Below are 16653 nucleotides of genomic sequence, written 5' to 3'. Positions count from 1 at the left end.
GAGGGATTGATGGATTGGGGGTAGAGGAAGAGAAGTAATACGCAGGCTTGGTGTAGGAGTTCAAAGACAGTACGGCAATGTGTAAGTGATGACTTTTGTAGAGATAGAGTTAAGGAAGGTGATCTGAGAAGAGATTTGACTGGGATTGGGAAACGATGAAAGATGAGGACAGGAGGATGTAAGAAGAGCGTGGATAGTAAAGGGAAGGAGGTGATATTCAAAGTGGCGTACTGGCAAACGCGTTCGTTTGTATCAAATTTGTTCCTGTCACTATGGCGGCCGTCTCTAGCAATTCCAGTCAAGAAGAAATATTCAAATGGATAGTCGAATCACACGCCTGATAACGCAGTTTCCACGGATATTCAGGATAAAATTTCTGACGCAATGCAACTTTCCTGGAAGTTTCTTATGCACTAAGCTGAATGGGTATGTATATATGCCGTTGATCTATGGCGTTGTTGATTCCTATAATTATGATTATCGGCTTTCCAATGCTGCATTCTGAAGTATTCCACTTATGGTCTTTCCAAGGCAGTTATCTAGAATAATCATTTGGTATTCAACATTCAACCCTCTCATGCCAGCTGCTAGCAACTAATTGATCTTTCACTGAGCATATCATCGTGTTATGTATTCACCTATCCCCATTTGAATATTAACGTGCCCAACCCAACGCATCTTCGACTTCACCAGATAGTAATTATACTACTAGTTGAACTAGTTCAGTCATAACTTCATCATTTTGGGGACTCTACAGTACCTGTATAGAAAACATGTACGAAGCTAAAATGCTCAGGAAGTGCCGTTTCAAATGCTAGCACTCGGAATACATGTAGTTTTGAGAGCATTTACTAAGCAATACTCTCTAGCTTGTAATCAATGGACGTAGATAAAGGTAATAAAATATATATAAATATCTATATAGATATAGATCCCTGATTATATAATAATTGGTTTTACACCAACTGGTACCATGCTCCTACGCAACACTTAAGGCGTTTCAGTCAACTGGTTAGCATTACAGTATTCCTCTACAAGTGCTTTATCAGGATTCTGTTTTACAACATATGAGAAGTTTCAAATGTCCAAGTACGTTGAGGTAGAACAATCTTAGATTTTGAATCGATATTCAGCTGTCATAGGAGCCTTATTCCGCTGGTGTAATATAAAAAGAAGTGGGGGAAAGGAAACAATTCGCTTTCGCCATAATGCAGGCATACATGAGTGGGGAGATACAGTTCATCTTGATGTAAATGATTAGAATATTGGAATAGAAACAGACAAGAGAGTATGAAGAGTTGGAGGTTGTAAAGGGGGTGTTTTGTTCAGGTGTTAGCGTAAATATAGGAAATTCGTAGTCATATCCGTTAAAATTAGTCAGTATCAGCGGTCAACGAGTCCAAAACCAACCACCAGTAGGTTTTCCATCGTCATCATTATTTTCGGCATTAGAGGAACCATTCTGCTTCGTGCTCTTTTCAGCAGGCGGGGGAATGAGCTCTTCAGTCTCGTCACTCTCCTCACGACCATCGGTAAAACGTCTAGTCTTGATGGTCCTTGTTGAGACAGACCCATCAGGCTGGGTGCGCCGCACAGTTCGCGTGGAGGTCAGAACAACTCTTGGCTCGGAAGAAGACTGGTCGTCTTTGTACTGAGAATCTAGTATTTCCTTATTTCCATTGGCTGTATATTCGAGCCAATCTTTACTTTTTGTCTTCTCCATATTCGATTCTCCAGAAACTTTGGCTTGTTCTAGATGACGTTTGCGCTCTTCTTCTAAAAGACGCATCAGAGGACTATCCGCAAAGGCTCGCGAGTACCTTTCATGGGCACTAGAAATATCGTCTAGAAAGCGGTCGTAGAGATCCAACTCTGTCTGGGGCTCAGAAGTTTCGTTTTCATCCCGATTTTCATATTTAATTTCAGAGTTTCCTTGCACAGCTTCTTCGTTGTTGTACTGTTGAGATCGCTTAAAGGAAATTCCATAGGGTGACAATTTCCAATTATTGCTAATACTGCCTCTCTGAATCATTCCCTGCAGCCATTCCTTTCCTGTTTTTCTGTTGCGGTCGGATTTAGTGCTCGGATCCAGCATGGGTTGTCCGTTTTCAAGCCTCAACAAATCCTCAAAGGCGTCCCGCCATAGCGGTTCCGTCGAGTCCAACTCGGTCTCAGAGAACGTGAATAGAGACGAAAATATTCCCCGGTTGCTGCCCCGGCCCTGTGGTCGCTCCAATTGTAGAGGCGAATATGGACTAAATAATATATACGGTACCGCCCAAGTCTGCGAGTCTCCGCCGAACAACATGTTTTCTGGGAAGAAGGATCCGCCGAAGCCGAACGGGGATCGATCATCAATGAAAGAGTCGGCAAGTTTGAATGAGAAGGGAAGGAAATTCCAGCTTTCCGAAAATTCGTCATCGTGTTTATTCCTCCACTGTCTGTTGCTCCATCGGCCATTTGATTGTCCATCAGGATGTTGTTCGCCATCTTCCCCGGTCTTCCGTAGTCGCTGGTGACTTTCTTCCTCGAAATGTAGCCATCTATTGGACTGTGGTGAGGACATCATTGATGGCAATCCCATTACAGACTGCAGCATAGATGAGATCTGTTCGTCTGCATAGCGTCGAAAAGCAATGAACGGATTTTGTTCTTCAGGCGATGGGCGGGTAGACGGCGGGAAGGGCTTGCTGCAGGATTCCGGGTTCTGATCACTAGGTTTATCGATACTAGAGGAACTCGCCATATTAAATGATAGAAGGCTGTATGAAACAAGATATAAGCAAGCAAGATTTCGATGACAACGTTGCAAACAGTGAGTCGATGTTTGTTAGTCGATGTTGAGAGTGGCGTCTTGGCGTCAACCACGCGACTGCGATACTGTTATCGCCACGTGACTAGGACAAACAGAACAAACACATTCAACCTCTAATTATGCTTTGAAAAAGTTATTGCCACATTATTGATGCATAGTCATGAACGAAGCATGAATTTAATAGATAGTCTATTTAGTTCAAGAGATAAGATTTATACTATGTCGAAACCAAAAAGAACGACTGTCGATATACAACCTTGCTACTACTAAATACAAAAGTGGAGCCGGTTAGGGTATTTGAGGGCTCCTGCCCAATATGGTAAGTGGTAAGTGGTAAGTGGTAGGTGGTCAGTGGTCAGTGATATATGGTAGTTGGCAATAAAATTGCCATGGCCGCACATACTCGAAACTACACTCTATTATTCTACATTACCCTCATCTTCACCACCCTCAGCAGCATCATCTCTGAAACCTACCAACATGCCAGACCAGAGAAAGAGCAGCAGCATTGCATCACCCAAAAGAGAACCCGAAGAGGTGTGCTTTGACGATGGCAGATCCGATAAGTGGATGAGCTTCTCATCTATCCTAAAGTAAGCTCGTCAAATGACTGCGCACGATGAAACAACGCTCATTACTCTAGTCCTGTAGTAGTTCCACCTCCACCACCAAGTCTATCATCAATCTCTCGTACTTCACCACAATGATTACTTACTCCAGTCCTGCCAGATCCTGCACAGATTGCAGACCAACCACGTTTGAAACTGTCTACTCATAAGGCATCGGCTTACTATGTACCGACTGTTCAAGGCAAATGGTGGTCCAAATCGACAAACGAATGGGGAAATATGTCTCGCAGGCAACGTTTGCATTGGAGTCAGATCGCCCGCATCATGGAATCTGAGCTTGGAAAGCAGCTTTTGGGAGACGACATATGCGTGATCTGTAGAATAACAATGAGGAATGCTGGATCTATACAAAAAGGCGGAATGTGATATATTCTGGTCTGGTGGTCGTGCCTGTGCTCGTTGCCGGGTGTCTGAAGATGGCAGGATGTGTACTCTAGCGAAACAGCGCCTCTCACGTATGATAGTGCTACCTCCCAAACCTGAGGTTGTTGAGGAAATGGCAAGGAATAAAGAGCATCATCTATGTGTAGCATAGCGCTGCAGAGTATAAGCATCACATCAAGATGTTCCAGCTAAATAAACCTGGAAAGACCTAAATTGATACACAAACCTCAATCTTCAATCAATACTAGTTGACACCAATCGACACCAATCAATCAGATGAGGCAGAACGCTGCCTAGATATCAATTGATATTGACTAAGTTCATTCATCACTCAATGATTTATTCCTTTACATGTACCCACGCGCGCGGCCCTCCTCCCATCGTTGATGTAAAAGGTTCGCATCTACTCCTACCAGTCCGGTCCTTATATCAATTGATGTAGTCAGCATCAGACTGACCCAAAAATGCACCCATACAGGCGAGGCAGGCCTACGCAGGCATATTATTAGATTTGTAGTTATGATACCAATTACTCTGCTATCGCGTTGCAAATATACCCACACGAGGTAAGACTTAGCAAAACGGGTAATGCGACTTCCCGGCTGTCATTTACAATCGAGCGCGATCCTCAACTCCTGCCCAAGCCTCGTCGAACCCGGTTCCAAACACCCATCTCTTCTCAGAAACCGTCGAGTCAATGGCTAGATGCATCAGTGGTTACGCTCTTTTCTACATTAATGCTCGGCTACTTACCCATATTCCCTGCCCTGAGCCACGCATCCCCCTTCATTTTCCATTCGTTTGATTTCCCTTGTCCCTCTAATATCTTACACACCCGCTCTCCGTTCGCTATGGCTCGAACAAGCTTGACGAGGTGACTATCATCACTAGGACTCTGATTCCCAGCATCGAAGACTTGTTTCCAATTTTTGCTGGTGGGATAATTGGTGATTTCCTCAAGGTCAAGCGGCGGCGTACCGCGTGAGACATACAGCAGCAAATCCATTCGCCCTTTCCATTCCAATAGACGCACTTTTGCGCGAGAGCTAATCCATGAACGCGACAAAATAGCAGAGAAAAAAACGGAGCAGTTAAGCGCGTGGATCAAAATGAAGTCGAATTTGACGGCTTTTGGAGGTTTCTGGGATGCAGCAGCACAATAAACTATTCGCATGTTTAGTTGGCGGCTTTTAAGCTATATCAATAGTAGGTGCTCACCTAAAGCATTGATCATTTCAGCGAGTTGCTCATTCAAAGTATCTGAAGATACTGTATACTGTTTGGCGAATTCTTGCATTTCCTGCGGGGCTCTTTTCAAAGTACCGTCTCTGATCAAATTGCCGTCACCCCAGCGGGCACTTCCGGCAAGCTCCTTGTCCTGGCGGGCTTCGCTAACCAGCTGTGTGAGAGACTTTCCTGGTGTAGATCCCACACCGCCGGCTGCCTTTTCCACGTTGTAGAGATATGTGCCAATCCAGTTTTCATGAACGGCAGCCTCCGCAAGCGCCTGTGCAATAATGGCCGGCTGATTAAACTCAATGCCAAAGCCCAGATGGATAATAGGATGGATCAGACCTAATGTCATGTCAGCGAAACCCAGTCTACCAGAAAGACAACCCACCTGCAAACATCCTCGCAAGCATATCATCGGCATGTTGATCCTCTGCAAACAAGTGTTCCTGAAGCGCTGTCGGAACTCCTTTGCTATCAATCTCCTGCTGAAAATAAGCCAAAAAGCTTGAATAGTGTTCCTCCTTCCCCAGATAGTCCTTAAAATTGCCCTTCTCAATGATAGAATGGACAACATCGTCTTCCACCGGATATGCGGTTCGCTGGTAGCTATGACCTCGGTCGTAGGCGGCCTGGATTTCTTCTGGGGAAGCTCCCAGTGCGAAAAGGGTGAGTAAATGATGAACGATGTGATCTGGTTATTAAGTAGACTCGTTAGAGCAAAATTCCCAGCGGCTTGCTTGATAAAGCTCACTGTGAAATCTCGACTTGTTGAAGAAGATATGATGCAGGCGCATGTCTTCCTGCAACAGTTCGCTAGCACGTTTGGCAGAGTCCTCTCTTGCACCGATAGAGAATACACCGGCGTCTGCCAGCGACAGCTTGATGGTTGTTGCGGTGGCCATGTTGTCAGGTAGATTTATATCTGACAGATCTGGGATGTTGCGGATCGAAGTTATTGCTCGTCTGTTTGTGAGGGCGGTAGTTCCTCTCAGTCTCATTAGAGAAAAGCTGCTCATCAACCAGCGACGACAAAGCAGGATTCCGGTGGTATTTAAGCGCAGCAACAGCACCACCTATACCAAGCCCAGAGCCTGAGAACATCGAACACGAAGCAATTAGTCATGCGCGTTGCAGGTACTGGGATCTCGCAGACACAGCATCACGCGTGGCAGCCCAGTCGAATTAATAAGCCCAGATCTGCTATTCGCGGGATTTGCTAATGCCTACATCATACAAGGCAAATAAGCTCACCCCGCACTCCGCATTTTCAAGATCCCTGGAAATTGATCCCGTGTCCGTGGTGATACTGATTAGTCACAGATGCGATGCGTTTTGGGCGAGGCCCGAATAACAGTAAGCAATGCGTTCTAGAGCGATTGCCTCGAGCGCAATGTTTAATAATTGAAACGGTCTATCTTCACTTCATGCAAGATGTACCCACGATGCCCAAAAGTGAGTCTTTATCGGCTTCGACAGTCAGTCTAATCGTCGATCATCTTCCAGACAATGCGGCTCATTCCGCAGGTTGCAGCCTAAGGCTCCAACACCCTCAAGCCTGTAAGACAAGTCTGTTCATTATTAATAGGAAAGGAAGCTGGGTGCTCCAACAGTCCACATTTTGCTGCATTTAACCGACAAGACGATGTCGCTCGGTTAATTGCCTCCCAACGCGTGACAGGGAGAGGCGCCTTGCAACGCTCAAGATGATGAAGCTATTTCATATAACCGAGCATTCCAGGCATCCAGGATTGCTTGAGTGCGAATTTCACATCCAGGGTGCTGAGAATATATGAGCGAATCGAGTGGATTTAAGAATTGCTATCGCAAGCCCACCTCGGCGGCCTGTCCGAGTCTGCAATGCCGTGACAGGCGGATAATTCTACAGAGACGTTCCACCAATCGACGCTCTCCTATCATCCTATGTATTATTAGCATTTCTATACGCTTCTATACACTTATATGTACATGTATTCAACATAGGTCTTGTTTTAAGCAGAGATATTCTTGTGATAATTCTCAGTAGACGACTGGCTGACGGCAACCGAGAAGAAAGCGGCAACGTCATCGTGCATCGGAGCATGTCCGACCGGGCCAACTACCGGGACAACTTGAACCACAAACTACGACATGGGTAATTAGAGTAGTATGCTCGGCCTCACTTGACCGATGGCGTTGAGCGCGGTGGGGGCAGGAGGGGCAAAGTTATTGTCTCTTCTCGTTGATCGCGCAAGAAGGCGCGACGTGGGGTTGCCAGGCGATTGCTGTATTTTTTATTTAATACTGTCCCCCCACCGCACATTTTGATCTTCTCAACCACTGTTCTGTTCATTAAGACAAACTCCTGGCTGTGCAAGAGAATCATTACTGAGCAAATACTCCAATATGTCTCTCGGAAAAACCGCAAAGCTCAACACCGGCGCCGAAATCCCGTATGTCGTTGCACACTTCCACGTTCAGGCGCAATGCTGATATGGCGTGATTGACAGGCTTCGAGGATACGGCACCTGGCAGGCTGCCCCTGGTGAGGTCGGCGAGGGTGTCTACCTGGCATTGAAGGCTGGCTACCGTCATCTGGTATGTTTGTACCATCTGTGCGGCTCAACATGTGCTAACCGTTCTATAGGATCTTGCCAAAATGTAGGCAACATTCTATACGAGATATTGTGGGAAGATACAAGGAGAAGACTAACAACTTGATCCAAATAGCTACCAAAACCAGAAAGAGGTCGGTGAAGGTATTCGTCGCGCCTTCAACGAGTTTGGCATCAAGCGTGAGGATGTCTTCATTGTATGTTGCGAAGAGCCTAACCTCAGAGGCACGGATGCTAATATTTTGGACGAAACAGACTTCCAAGCTCTGGAACAGGTATGCCGCCCAATGCTGCGTTTTTATATCCATATTGACAAGATAGTCAATTCCACCCCGACGACGTCGCGGCTGCTTTAGATGACACCCTCCAAGAGCTCGGCCTCGAGTACCTTGATGTACGCCCCACCAATCTTTATTCATATTCATGACAACTAACACCGCCTAGCTCTACCTTATCCACTGGCCGTCCGCTTTCAAGTCGAACAGAGATATCCATAACTTGTTCCCTCTGCAGGCCGGAAACCCCAATTTAGTGGAAATTGACGATAGCATCTCTATCGTTGATACCTACAAGGGTACGGAATCAAATTCCATGACCAGACTCCGTTGCTAAGGCATTCTAGCCCTGATCAAGCTACCCAAGACCAAGACCCGCGCTGTTGGTGTGTCCAACTACTCCATCGAACATGTACGTGCCGCTTTATCCTTCTCCAGCCACGCACATGTCTAATAGTCTTCGTTCTAGCTCGAGGCAATCATCAATGCCACCGGTGTCGTCCCTGCTGTCAATCAGATCGAGCGCCACCCTTATCTTCCCAACCCTCCTTTGATTGCGTACGCTAAGGAGAAAGGAATCCACATCACCGCCTATTCGGTATGTTGGCGCCCAACTTACCCTAACCCCCTTACTCACTATCATAGGGCTTCGGCAACAACTCAGTCGGCGTTCCTCTGGTCATCACTCGCCCCGAAGTTAAGGAAGCCGCGGAGAGCGCTTCCAAGCGCACCGGTACCACCGTCACTCCCGCACAAGCCGCGTAAGTGAATACACACAATGGAACCCCGTCAAACTCCTATCTAACGATCGTGTGTCAGTCTTGCCTGGGCCCAGGTCGGCGGTATCAGCGTTATCCCCAAGTCGGTCACCGCATCGCGCATCGTCGAGAACTTCACGGATGTTGAGCTGTCGCCCGAAGAGATTGCCAAGATCGATGCTCTCGCAAGCGAGAACAAGCGCTTCAATGTCCCCGCCGTCGTCAACACACCCAAGTGGCCCGTCAACATCTTCAACACACCGGAGGAGAAGGCGGATCCTTCCTACCACCAGATTAACACCCGTGCCTAAGAGGGAAAATTTGGGATGTGACTGGTGTGTACGACAAAAAAGTGAATGCGAGGTATCTAAGATAGACAAATGTACATAGCCATGTCAGCTAGTAAATATTATTTATGGATACCAGGGAGTATCAGATACCATTTCATTTAATACAGCTCAAGTGTATATTCGTTCATGTTCTATTTTCATCATGTAAAAATCATAGCCGTAAATACCACCCAAACGCCCGCTAAATTCCAAATATGCAAAAGTAGATCATGTGGCAGTCTGGTATACATGAGTGCTATATTAGGCCTTTCAAAATGTCATGACTAATTCCCGTCTTTCATCGCCTACTCCCGCCCATATCTTTCATAGCTTCTTTCCGTTTCTGCTGGTCTCGGGCGATCTTCTTGAACAAGGGATGATGTTGCGCCTTATCTTTGAGTTGTTTGTTGCGAGACTTGTTGTACTCCACATACGCCATGTCTTCACCGCCAGCAAGACCGCTGAGTGTCGCAGCGCTGCGTTTGACGCCCGTTTTCTTGGCTTTCGAGCTGCGTGGGCCACCTGAGCGCTCGCCGAAGAGGTCATCCGTGACAAGCTCGACTTCGGCGGAGGTTTCGTTCTGTAGCATGACTTCTTGAAGAAGTTCGCGGCGTTCAGCTGGGGTGGCGTAGGCGAGTCCCTCGAGGTTCTCGATCCCTTGGAGATGTGTAATGACCTTGAAAGCGTAGCCTTGGTCGACTAGGAAAGCTTGTCGTTTGGAGGAGTAGAACATCTCGTCAGTATCCTTTGAAACGAGGGAGTAGAAAAAGGCATTGAACCCTTCATCATTACGGCGTTTGGCTCGTAGAATACGACCTAGCCGCTGAGCTTCCTGTCGACGGGACCCGTAGTGTGATGAAATCTGGATAAGACAAGTGGCTTCGGGAAGATCGAGCGACGTATCACCGATCTTGGACAGGAAGATAGTGTTGACTTGCTCATTGTGCTGGAAGTTTTCCAGAATACGCATGCGTTCGTTTTGCGGAGTGCCGCCGTAGATATATGCCTTGCCTAATTTCAGAGCGTATTTCTCTAGGGCGTACACATTGTCGGAGAAAACGATGATCTTGTCACCTCTCTTCTCGTGATAGTCAATTAGAAACTGACACGCCTGAAACTTTCGAGGGTTCATGATATACAGCAGTGCCGCTTTTCGTGACTTTTCCCGCATGTATTCCGAGTAAAACTCGGTTGTCATTGGGCACCACACCTCGGCACATTGGACTTTGGCGATGTGGCCCTGTTCCGCAAGTTCCATCCAGTTGGCTTCATATAACTTGGGTCCGATCAAGAAATTCAAATCTTTAATCTTGTCATCTTCTCGAAGAAGTGTCGCGGTTAATCCCAGCTTCGTTTGACAAGCGATGCTAGAAGTGACCTTTCGAAACATCGACGCAGGTACGACGTGAACTTCGTCCAATATCATCAATCCCCACTCACGCTGTGTTAGCCAGTCCATCATCTTCTGAGCATCATAGGATCGCGCTCTCGTCTGTGAAACCATGGAATAAGTAGAGACAATAATACCGGTCGACCGTTTGAATTTCTCCTTATTATCAGAGGTAAAGATGGCAATATCGCTAGGATCAATATTTGACCAGCGAATAAATTCATTGCGCCACTGAACGACTGACATGGAGCTGGTGCAGAGTACAATGATACCCTTTTTGATCGTGCAGGCCGCAGTAATGCCAACTAGCGTTTTACCTGCACCACAAGGCAAAACAATAATCCCACTTTTGGCTCGCCCGTTACCAAACATCTTACTCAAGCTCTTTTCTTGATAGCTTCGAATCTGTGCATTCGGCTTCAGATCAATGTCGAGCGTGTCATTGTTCTTGTCATTTCGAAAGTCGTACTCTTCAAGGGCTGGACAACCCATTGCCTGACATCTGGCCTTTACAGATTCGACAGCATCGTTAGGAATCTGGAAACTATGGACCTGCGCTTGATCATCGTCATCATCCTCATCCCGAATAGTTGCTAAAAAGTCGTCTTCCTTAGGCGCATTTCCATTGACTCCATTCTGCTCACCGGCATGCTGATTGGCCTGCTTCACACCCGCCGCGTCCTTTGTACCAGGAATAACGAGGCCGGCCATCTTAGGAGCCGCCTGCTGTATGATACCCTCAGAGCCCTGGACTCGCTGTGTCCCTATAACATCGTCTTGAAGAAGCATTTGTAACATGGCAGGATCCGTGCTTTCCACAAAGTACTTATTGTTGTTGAGAACCAATTTAATTTTGCCATAGGATTTCGTAAAATCGACGATGAAAGACTGAATTGCATCAGGCAGAGGGGTCTTAGATAGACGATCCAGAAAGTGTATTATATCCTTGGGCTCTAAACCAACGGAAACAGCAGCATACAGACTGTTACCGGTCAAGCGGTATTCATGTAAATGCACAGGGCGAGAAAGAGGCTCGGCGATGGTTGTCAAAAAGTCTGCAGCCTGCGATGCGAGCGGAGAGAAGCTTTCTAGAGTAATTGTGCCTTTGAGAGGTTCGATCCACAGAGGCCGGTTGGCATGGTCGGGCTTCAAAGGAAGGGACGAGAAATCCTTGTACCCGTAATGAGGATCAAACCCTTCGCCAACACTCTTCTGTTTCCTGCTGAACGATTCTAAAGAGAACTTTTCGACCAACTTCTGCGTCTTGTCGTCCTTCTCATCGTACTCGGAATACTCGTCGCTACTGCCAACGTCTTGCGGCGTATCGGGAACAGGAGTCGCTCGTTTCGATGCTCTAGTAGAGCCACTGTCGATGGCCTTGCGCTTAGGTGCCATGGTGCAACGAAGGTATAGTTCAGATCACTGGTAAGTGGCAAATGAATCGACAGGGAAGCCAGGCAGGAGGCATGCCCAAGAACGGCGGTGTCAACTTGGAGGGCTTTTAGCGGCGGCAGGTGGATCCCAGCATTTCCAACAGCGGCAGCCAGCAGCAAGCAGCGAGAGGTATCAGCGGTGAGAGACGAGGATGAAAGAGCGAGAGATGAGATGTGAGATGGCGATGGAAAGGCATCTCTTGGCATCGCTGCCTAGCCGCAACTGCCAGTCGAAGATGTGTGGAGCTAGCCTAGTTGGGCCTAAGCTGTCCGTACAGCTTCCGATCGTCGATGAGCCTTGATCTCTTCAACGTCATAATTTTTGAACCTCAACACTCGCTCAGTCTCTGAGATCCTAATTGACCACAATGAACACAGTGAGAGCTTGCAACCATGCTGAATTATTTGAACTCGATGGCTAATCACAACGTTCACAGATTAGATCTACCTGGTACGACAAAATCTATCAGCTTTGGCTATGCTTCTACAACTGACCTTTTTGCCCGACTTTAGGATTGGATGGGGTGCCCTTTGTGTGGGTAGGTATTGAGAAAAACCTTTCACGTGTGACAAACTCGATCTGATTGTGGTAATACCCAGCCGGGGGTGGCGCTTACTACTTCGCCAAAAAGTCCATCAACGCCGACCGTGCTGTCCGATATGAAGCGGATATGAAACGCAAAGCCCAGCTTGCAGCCATGGAGGCGGAAGATCGTCGACAACAATTCGTATTAAAACCGTCAAGCCAACCGCCTAAACCTACCGACGACCCATCATTACGTCGTGCGATCGACGTTTCGTGGTCTGGAAGAGATGATGTTGCGTCCCCCAGCGCCGAAGCCAGCCAGGATCCCGCTCCGACTCGACACGAGCCAGAAACTGATGAACAAAAATTGCTTGAAAAGTCGAAGTACGAAGCGGCGCAAACCTTCCGACCTCCTCGTGGGAATCGGTTTAGTTGAAGGCCTATCATTTGAAGATAATGTGTATATATATGTACGAGAACCTGCATGGCTGGTATCAATTGACGGCGTTCAGTGTTTTATACCTTCTCCAACGCTTCAATATGGCAAAGAAGATTGGTTTATGAATCATTTCACAATATCTAATGATAATTCCTAGACGACAATAAAACTAAGAGTTTCGTAATGATGAAGCGACATCGAAATCGAGAAGAACGCCTTAATGCAAACCTCCTGACCCTCAAACCTGACTAAAATGCAAATAACGACTCATGAGGAGCCGAATGGTATATGTCGTGATAATCCATGGATGCCTGTACTTCCATATGGAGCGGGTATAAAAGTGCCTTGACGCAGCCAGCTCTGTTACCTGGCTGTCCATGTCTTGAAAATGCAAAAGGGTATTAATAGTGCGCTTTGGTGTGATACAGCACAAAGCCAGTGCGCTTGCAATAGCTGGCCTGGATAAGTGTTTATATAGGACGTCATGATCTAGCGAGCATGGAAACAGAGAGGTGGTAGAGAGCGTGTCCTGTAATGTTCCATCTTAGGATACTATCACGGAGAAGGCTATACAGGGATTACTGACTTATTGTTAGGGTAGCCGGAGTTTCTCTCTCGCGAGCTTTCCAGTGCGGGAGGGACGAACGGCAGAACCACCATAGAAACCAAGCAGGACGAAGCCACAAATCGTGAGGTACGAGTATCTGGGCGTGGGCGGTGCGCTGAGAAATGCCGTACCGAGCTGCGGATTCCCTGGGCAGCGATTGCGATAGCCATGTTGCGATGCTTTTCAGGTTGTCTTGAACTAGAAGGAGGCTCACTTCGGAGGCACGCCCGGGCAGTGGAATAGCGGATTGTTTCTATTGAGAGTGAACGGGCAACTACAATAGTCAGGAAGCGAATCAGTACAGAAAAAATATATCCCATTTCCATGAAGTGACGAGGGACACCGCCCCTTCATAAGGAAGGCAGGCCACACGATCAGCCATCGATCGACCGAGAAATCGGCATTCAAAGCGTGTCGGGAGGGGCCGGAGTGGGGACGGATTCTGCGGGGCCCAAAAACAAAGCGCTTGCTCACCTGGTCCGGAAGAGGGCTGCCCGCTGTGAGCAGAGAGGATTATTGCGGGCTGTCTGGTATAGAGGAGAAAAAGAGAGAGAGGGACGAAACAGAGACGTATTTAACAAGGCAGCCGTGGTGCCTGGCGACGTCTACTGTTAATTATAGAATGGCCGTGATGGGGCGCTCAGACTGGCAGCCAATCAGCAGCGCGGCATTAATAATGATGGCTCTCAGCCGACTTGCTTCTTCCAGAAAATTGCGCCACAAACCCTAAGATTGCATACTTCAGTCCTCCAAGGTGCGTGAGAAGGCCTAAGGGGATGGGCTAGCTTGGGGACCTTTGCAGCAGCGGTTGGGTCTGTCATTTGTTACTCTTACTTGATGCTGACAGAGCAATTCTTGAATCATCCACCAGAGCACCTTCGGGGCCGATACATCTCCGCCAGAGGCTCGCATGTCATGATCGGAGAAAGTCATCCCCCCATAGCTGCAGCAGTAGCGTGGTTTGTATTAGTCGTGCTTTACCGCCGTATCCAGCCTCTGGTTATGATGATAGTATGCTGCTAATGCGTGTATATCTTTTATCATACTTGAGGAACAGCGTAGCAATACAATACACCAAGAGTCCTCTTGTGACTGTACATATACGTACAGGGATCTCTTAGATCAGAAATCGCCTTAGAGAGCTAATATAGACTAGTCCTGTGCACCAGTAACCACTGAATAGGATATCCGGAACGACAGATGTCGGGATGAACGCCGTCAGCCACCGGCCTCGTCGGCGCGATAATCAATGCCTGAGGCCGCCATGAATCACGTGCTGAGATCCTTTCCATGTGGGGACGGAAGGAAGCGTCCAGTGTCCAGCGTCCAGCGTCCAGTTTCAAGCTTCAAGCTTCAAGCGCCGCAATCGCCTGTCAGTCAACCCCGAGGCCGTCCCTATTCCCAGCAATGGCAGCTCACCAACTCGCCATTGCCAAGGCCTCCTTCTCCGCCGCGCTCTTGCGCCCGGATCCATCTACAGTTCCGCGAGATGACATCGTGGCGTTCCACGCCTTACTCGACAAGGCTCTGTCGCACTGCTCGCAAACCAACGTCCAGGTCTGATCCGTTATTGTCCTTTGGTAGCTGTGGTCGAGATGTGAATACTAAAATTTGGCATGTGCTGGTGATTAGACTTGCAAGGAATGGCTTCTCCATTATGTCGTGTCCTCGTCAAACAGAGCAAATGTACTGGGCAAGTATTTGGCCGCTCTGTCGGAATCTTTCAAGCCGCCATCACAGCAGGAGGAGCAACCCGGTGGCCGAGGGCCGCCTGGGAAACGATCCAGGCTCCACATCTTATACTTACTGAACGACATCTTCCACCATACAAAGTACCATACAAATAACGGCCCTGGTGCCTTTGTCGCCTTCAGCGGCGCTCTGCAACCCCATGTTCTGGAGTTGTTGGGATTCGCGGCATCATACGATCGCAATAAGAACCCGAAGCACCACAGAAGACTCGATCAGCTTCTGGATATATGGTCCAACCACGGATACTACAGTGCCGATTATATTGACAAGCTACGAGAGGCGGTCAAGAATTCGGAATCTATCGACGCGATCAAGGCCTCGGTAGGTCTCTTGGATGGTGTTGTCGATGTCCAGTCTAAGGGTCCACGGCGAGATGCACCCTACATGATGCCCGCTACTCACGGGGATCCCTCATTACCCTATTATGATCTTCCGGCTGGAAATTTCGTACCTCACATTATTCCGGATTCTACCGCTCCCATCAGACCAGACATGGTCAAGCCATTGCAATTTATGGCTGGCCCAGCAGATAAAAAACTTGTTGATGCGCTGCAAACATTTTTCAACGATGTCGACAGGATATATGGGGTGTCTGGTTTTGAGTCCAGCGAGAATACTGTTATTGATGTAGACGAGTTGGGACAGCCTGTTCTGAGGAATGAGAGAGGAGACATTATGGCCGGAGACACCTATTACGGATGGTCACGAGACTTCTGTGTGCAAATGAAAAAGCGAAAAGCAAAGGGTTCTTCCCGGAGTCGCAGCCGTAACCGCAGAAGCCGTTACTCAGATAGCAATTCTAGCGACTATGATCGAATATCGCGTTCGCGTTCACGATCTAACTCCCGGGATCGTCGGCGATACTCTAGATCGCAATCCAGAAGTCGGGCTAATAGCCACGGCCAACCTAGCCGAAGATCTAGGTCTCGGTCAGAATCATATTCTCCAAAGCCGGCTACTCCTCCCTCATCTTTCCCAAACCCGCACCAAGGCTATCAACAGCAACCACCCCAGCCTCCTTATTCTTTCAATCATGGTTCCGGGTTTCCACCGCCGTACAACGGAAACATCCCACCTCCACCACCACACAATTTTACCGATCATCGGCCACAGCAAGGCTTCCCACCTCCACCACCTCCTATACCCTCCTTCCCTCAAAGTGCACCGTTGATGCCACCGGACACGTCTTCCTTTCCACAACCATACCAAAACAGAAACCAGCCTGGTCAGTATGGTGGCCCGCAACAGATGCCCCCTGGCTCGTTTCCCCCGCCATGGCAAGGTGGTCACCAAGGGGGATACAATCAAGGCAACGGGAGATGGTGAATCGATGTGTTATAATATTAACATAGCAACTTTTTTAATGATTATTACGTCATCCATGACGATGATATATTCTCTGATCTTTCTCTCCTTCTCAATATTGGTATTAATTACACAGATTCCGCCAATGCATTCTTCCAAAACATCTATACGAGACAATCCAAATTTA

General features: G+C 47.8%; 7 protein-coding genes across 7 annotated transcripts; 3 read left to right on the top strand and 4 right to left on the bottom strand.

The window, feature by feature from the left end:
* Positions 1 to 1094: 1094 nt before the first annotated feature.
* Positions 1095 to 2830, bottom strand: BGW36DRAFT_372338 (uncharacterized protein). The gene has a single exon (XM_046215465.1). It carries the CDS (start codon positions 2744 to 2746, stop codon positions 1391 to 1393), a length of 1356 nt encoding a protein of 451 aa, XP_046075530.1. The 5' UTR covers positions 2747 to 2830; the 3' UTR covers positions 1095 to 1390.
* Positions 2831 to 4573: 1743 nt separating this feature from the next.
* On the bottom strand, positions 4574 to 6059 carry BGW36DRAFT_289767 (putative HypA-like protein; the record flags this gene model as incomplete). Its single annotated transcript, XM_046210700.1, has 4 exons — positions 4574 to 4992; positions 5047 to 5403; positions 5450 to 5752; positions 5813 to 6059. The coding sequence occupies 4 exons, from the start codon at positions 6057 to 6059 to the stop codon at positions 4574 to 4576; spliced, it is 1326 nt and encodes a 441-aa protein (XP_046075529.1).
* Positions 6060 to 7043: 984 nt separating this feature from the next.
* On the top strand, positions 7044 to 9141 carry BGW36DRAFT_372329 (putative aldehyde reductase). The gene is made up of 11 exons (XM_046215464.1): positions 7044 to 7490; positions 7548 to 7635; positions 7685 to 7698; positions 7768 to 7849; positions 7908 to 7927; positions 7974 to 8046; positions 8097 to 8226; positions 8275 to 8339; positions 8397 to 8525; positions 8573 to 8688; positions 8747 to 9141. Exons 1-11 carry the CDS (start codon positions 7444 to 7446, stop codon positions 8994 to 8996), a joined length of 1014 nt encoding a protein of 337 aa, XP_046075528.1. The 5' UTR covers positions 7044 to 7443; the 3' UTR covers positions 8997 to 9141.
* On the bottom strand, positions 9142 to 12151 carry BGW36DRAFT_372320 (putative TFIIH complex helicase Ssl2). The gene has a single exon (XM_046215463.1). It carries the CDS (start codon positions 11797 to 11799, stop codon positions 9313 to 9315), a length of 2487 nt encoding a protein of 828 aa, XP_046075527.1. The 5' UTR covers positions 11800 to 12151; the 3' UTR covers positions 9142 to 9312.
* On the top strand, positions 12152 to 13042 carry BGW36DRAFT_112040 (uncharacterized protein). Its single transcript, XM_046209239.1, has 4 exons — positions 12152 to 12214; positions 12275 to 12288; positions 12351 to 12376; positions 12438 to 13042. Exons 1-4 carry the CDS (start codon positions 12206 to 12208, stop codon positions 12797 to 12799), a joined length of 411 nt encoding a protein of 136 aa, XP_046075526.1. The 5' UTR covers positions 12152 to 12205; the 3' UTR covers positions 12800 to 13042.
* Positions 13043 to 13070: 28 nt separating this feature from the next.
* BGW36DRAFT_112053 (uncharacterized protein) lies at positions 13071 to 14026 on the bottom strand. Its single transcript, XM_046209241.1, has 3 exons — positions 13884 to 14026; positions 13389 to 13757; positions 13071 to 13331 (listed from the first exon to the last, which is right to left on the bottom strand). Exons 2-3 carry the CDS (start codon positions 13733 to 13735, stop codon positions 13292 to 13294), a joined length of 387 nt encoding a protein of 128 aa, XP_046075525.1. The 5' UTR covers positions 13736 to 13757; positions 13884 to 14026; the 3' UTR covers positions 13071 to 13291.
* A 790-nt stretch (positions 14027 to 14816) lies between these two features.
* BGW36DRAFT_356284 (uncharacterized protein) lies at positions 14817 to 16487 on the top strand (the record flags this gene model as incomplete). Its single annotated transcript, XM_046213752.1, has 2 exons — positions 14817 to 14966; positions 15042 to 16487. The coding sequence occupies 2 exons, from the start codon at positions 14817 to 14819 to the stop codon at positions 16485 to 16487; spliced, it is 1596 nt and encodes a 531-aa protein (XP_046075524.1).
* Positions 16488 to 16653: the final 166 nt, after the last annotated feature.

Source organism: Talaromyces proteolyticus (assembly GCF_021365285.1).
Source record: "Talaromyces proteolyticus strain PMI_201 chromosome Unknown BGW36scaffold_3, whole genome shotgun sequence".
NCBI lineage: Eukaryota > Fungi > Ascomycota > Eurotiomycetes > Eurotiales > Trichocomaceae > Talaromyces > Talaromyces proteolyticus.
This window is presented reverse-complemented; position numbering and strand designations above follow the sequence as displayed.

What these genes read in the sequence shown, in the direction of transcription:
- BGW36DRAFT_112040 (XM_046209239.1), top strand. An exon ending in ATGGGGTGCCCTTTGTGTGG is followed by an intron (nt 12,377 to 12,437) that starts GTAGGTATTGAG and finishes GGTAATACCCAG; the next exon opens with CCGGGGGTGGCGCTTACTAC.
- BGW36DRAFT_372329 (XM_046215464.1), top strand. Translation starts at nt 7,444, where the DNA reads ATGTCTCTCGGAAAAACCGCAAAGCTCAACACCGGCGCCGAAATCCC. An exon ending in AACACCGGCGCCGAAATCCC is followed by an intron (nt 7,491 to 7,547) that starts GTATGTCGTTGC and finishes CGTGATTGACAG; the next exon opens with GCTTCGAGGATACGGCACCT. An exon ending in TCGGCCTCGAGTACCTTGAT is followed by an intron (nt 8,047 to 8,096) that starts GTACGCCCCACC and finishes AACACCGCCTAG; the next exon opens with CTCTACCTTATCCACTGGCC.
- BGW36DRAFT_372320 (XM_046215463.1), bottom strand. Translation starts at nt 11,799, where the DNA reads ATGGCACCTAAGCGCAAGGCCATCGACAGTGGCTCTACTAGAGCATCG.
- BGW36DRAFT_112053 (XM_046209241.1), bottom strand. Translation starts at nt 13,735, where the DNA reads ATGGAAATGGGATATATTTTTTCTGTACTGATTCGCTTCCTGACTATT. An exon ending in TCCGGCTACCCTAACAATAA is followed by an intron (nt 13,332 to 13,388) that starts GTCAGTAATCCC and finishes GGAACATTACAG; the next exon opens with GACACGCTCTCTACCACCTC.
- BGW36DRAFT_372338 (XM_046215465.1), bottom strand. Translation starts at nt 2,746, where the DNA reads ATGGCGAGTTCCTCTAGTATCGATAAACCTAGTGATCAGAACCCGGAA.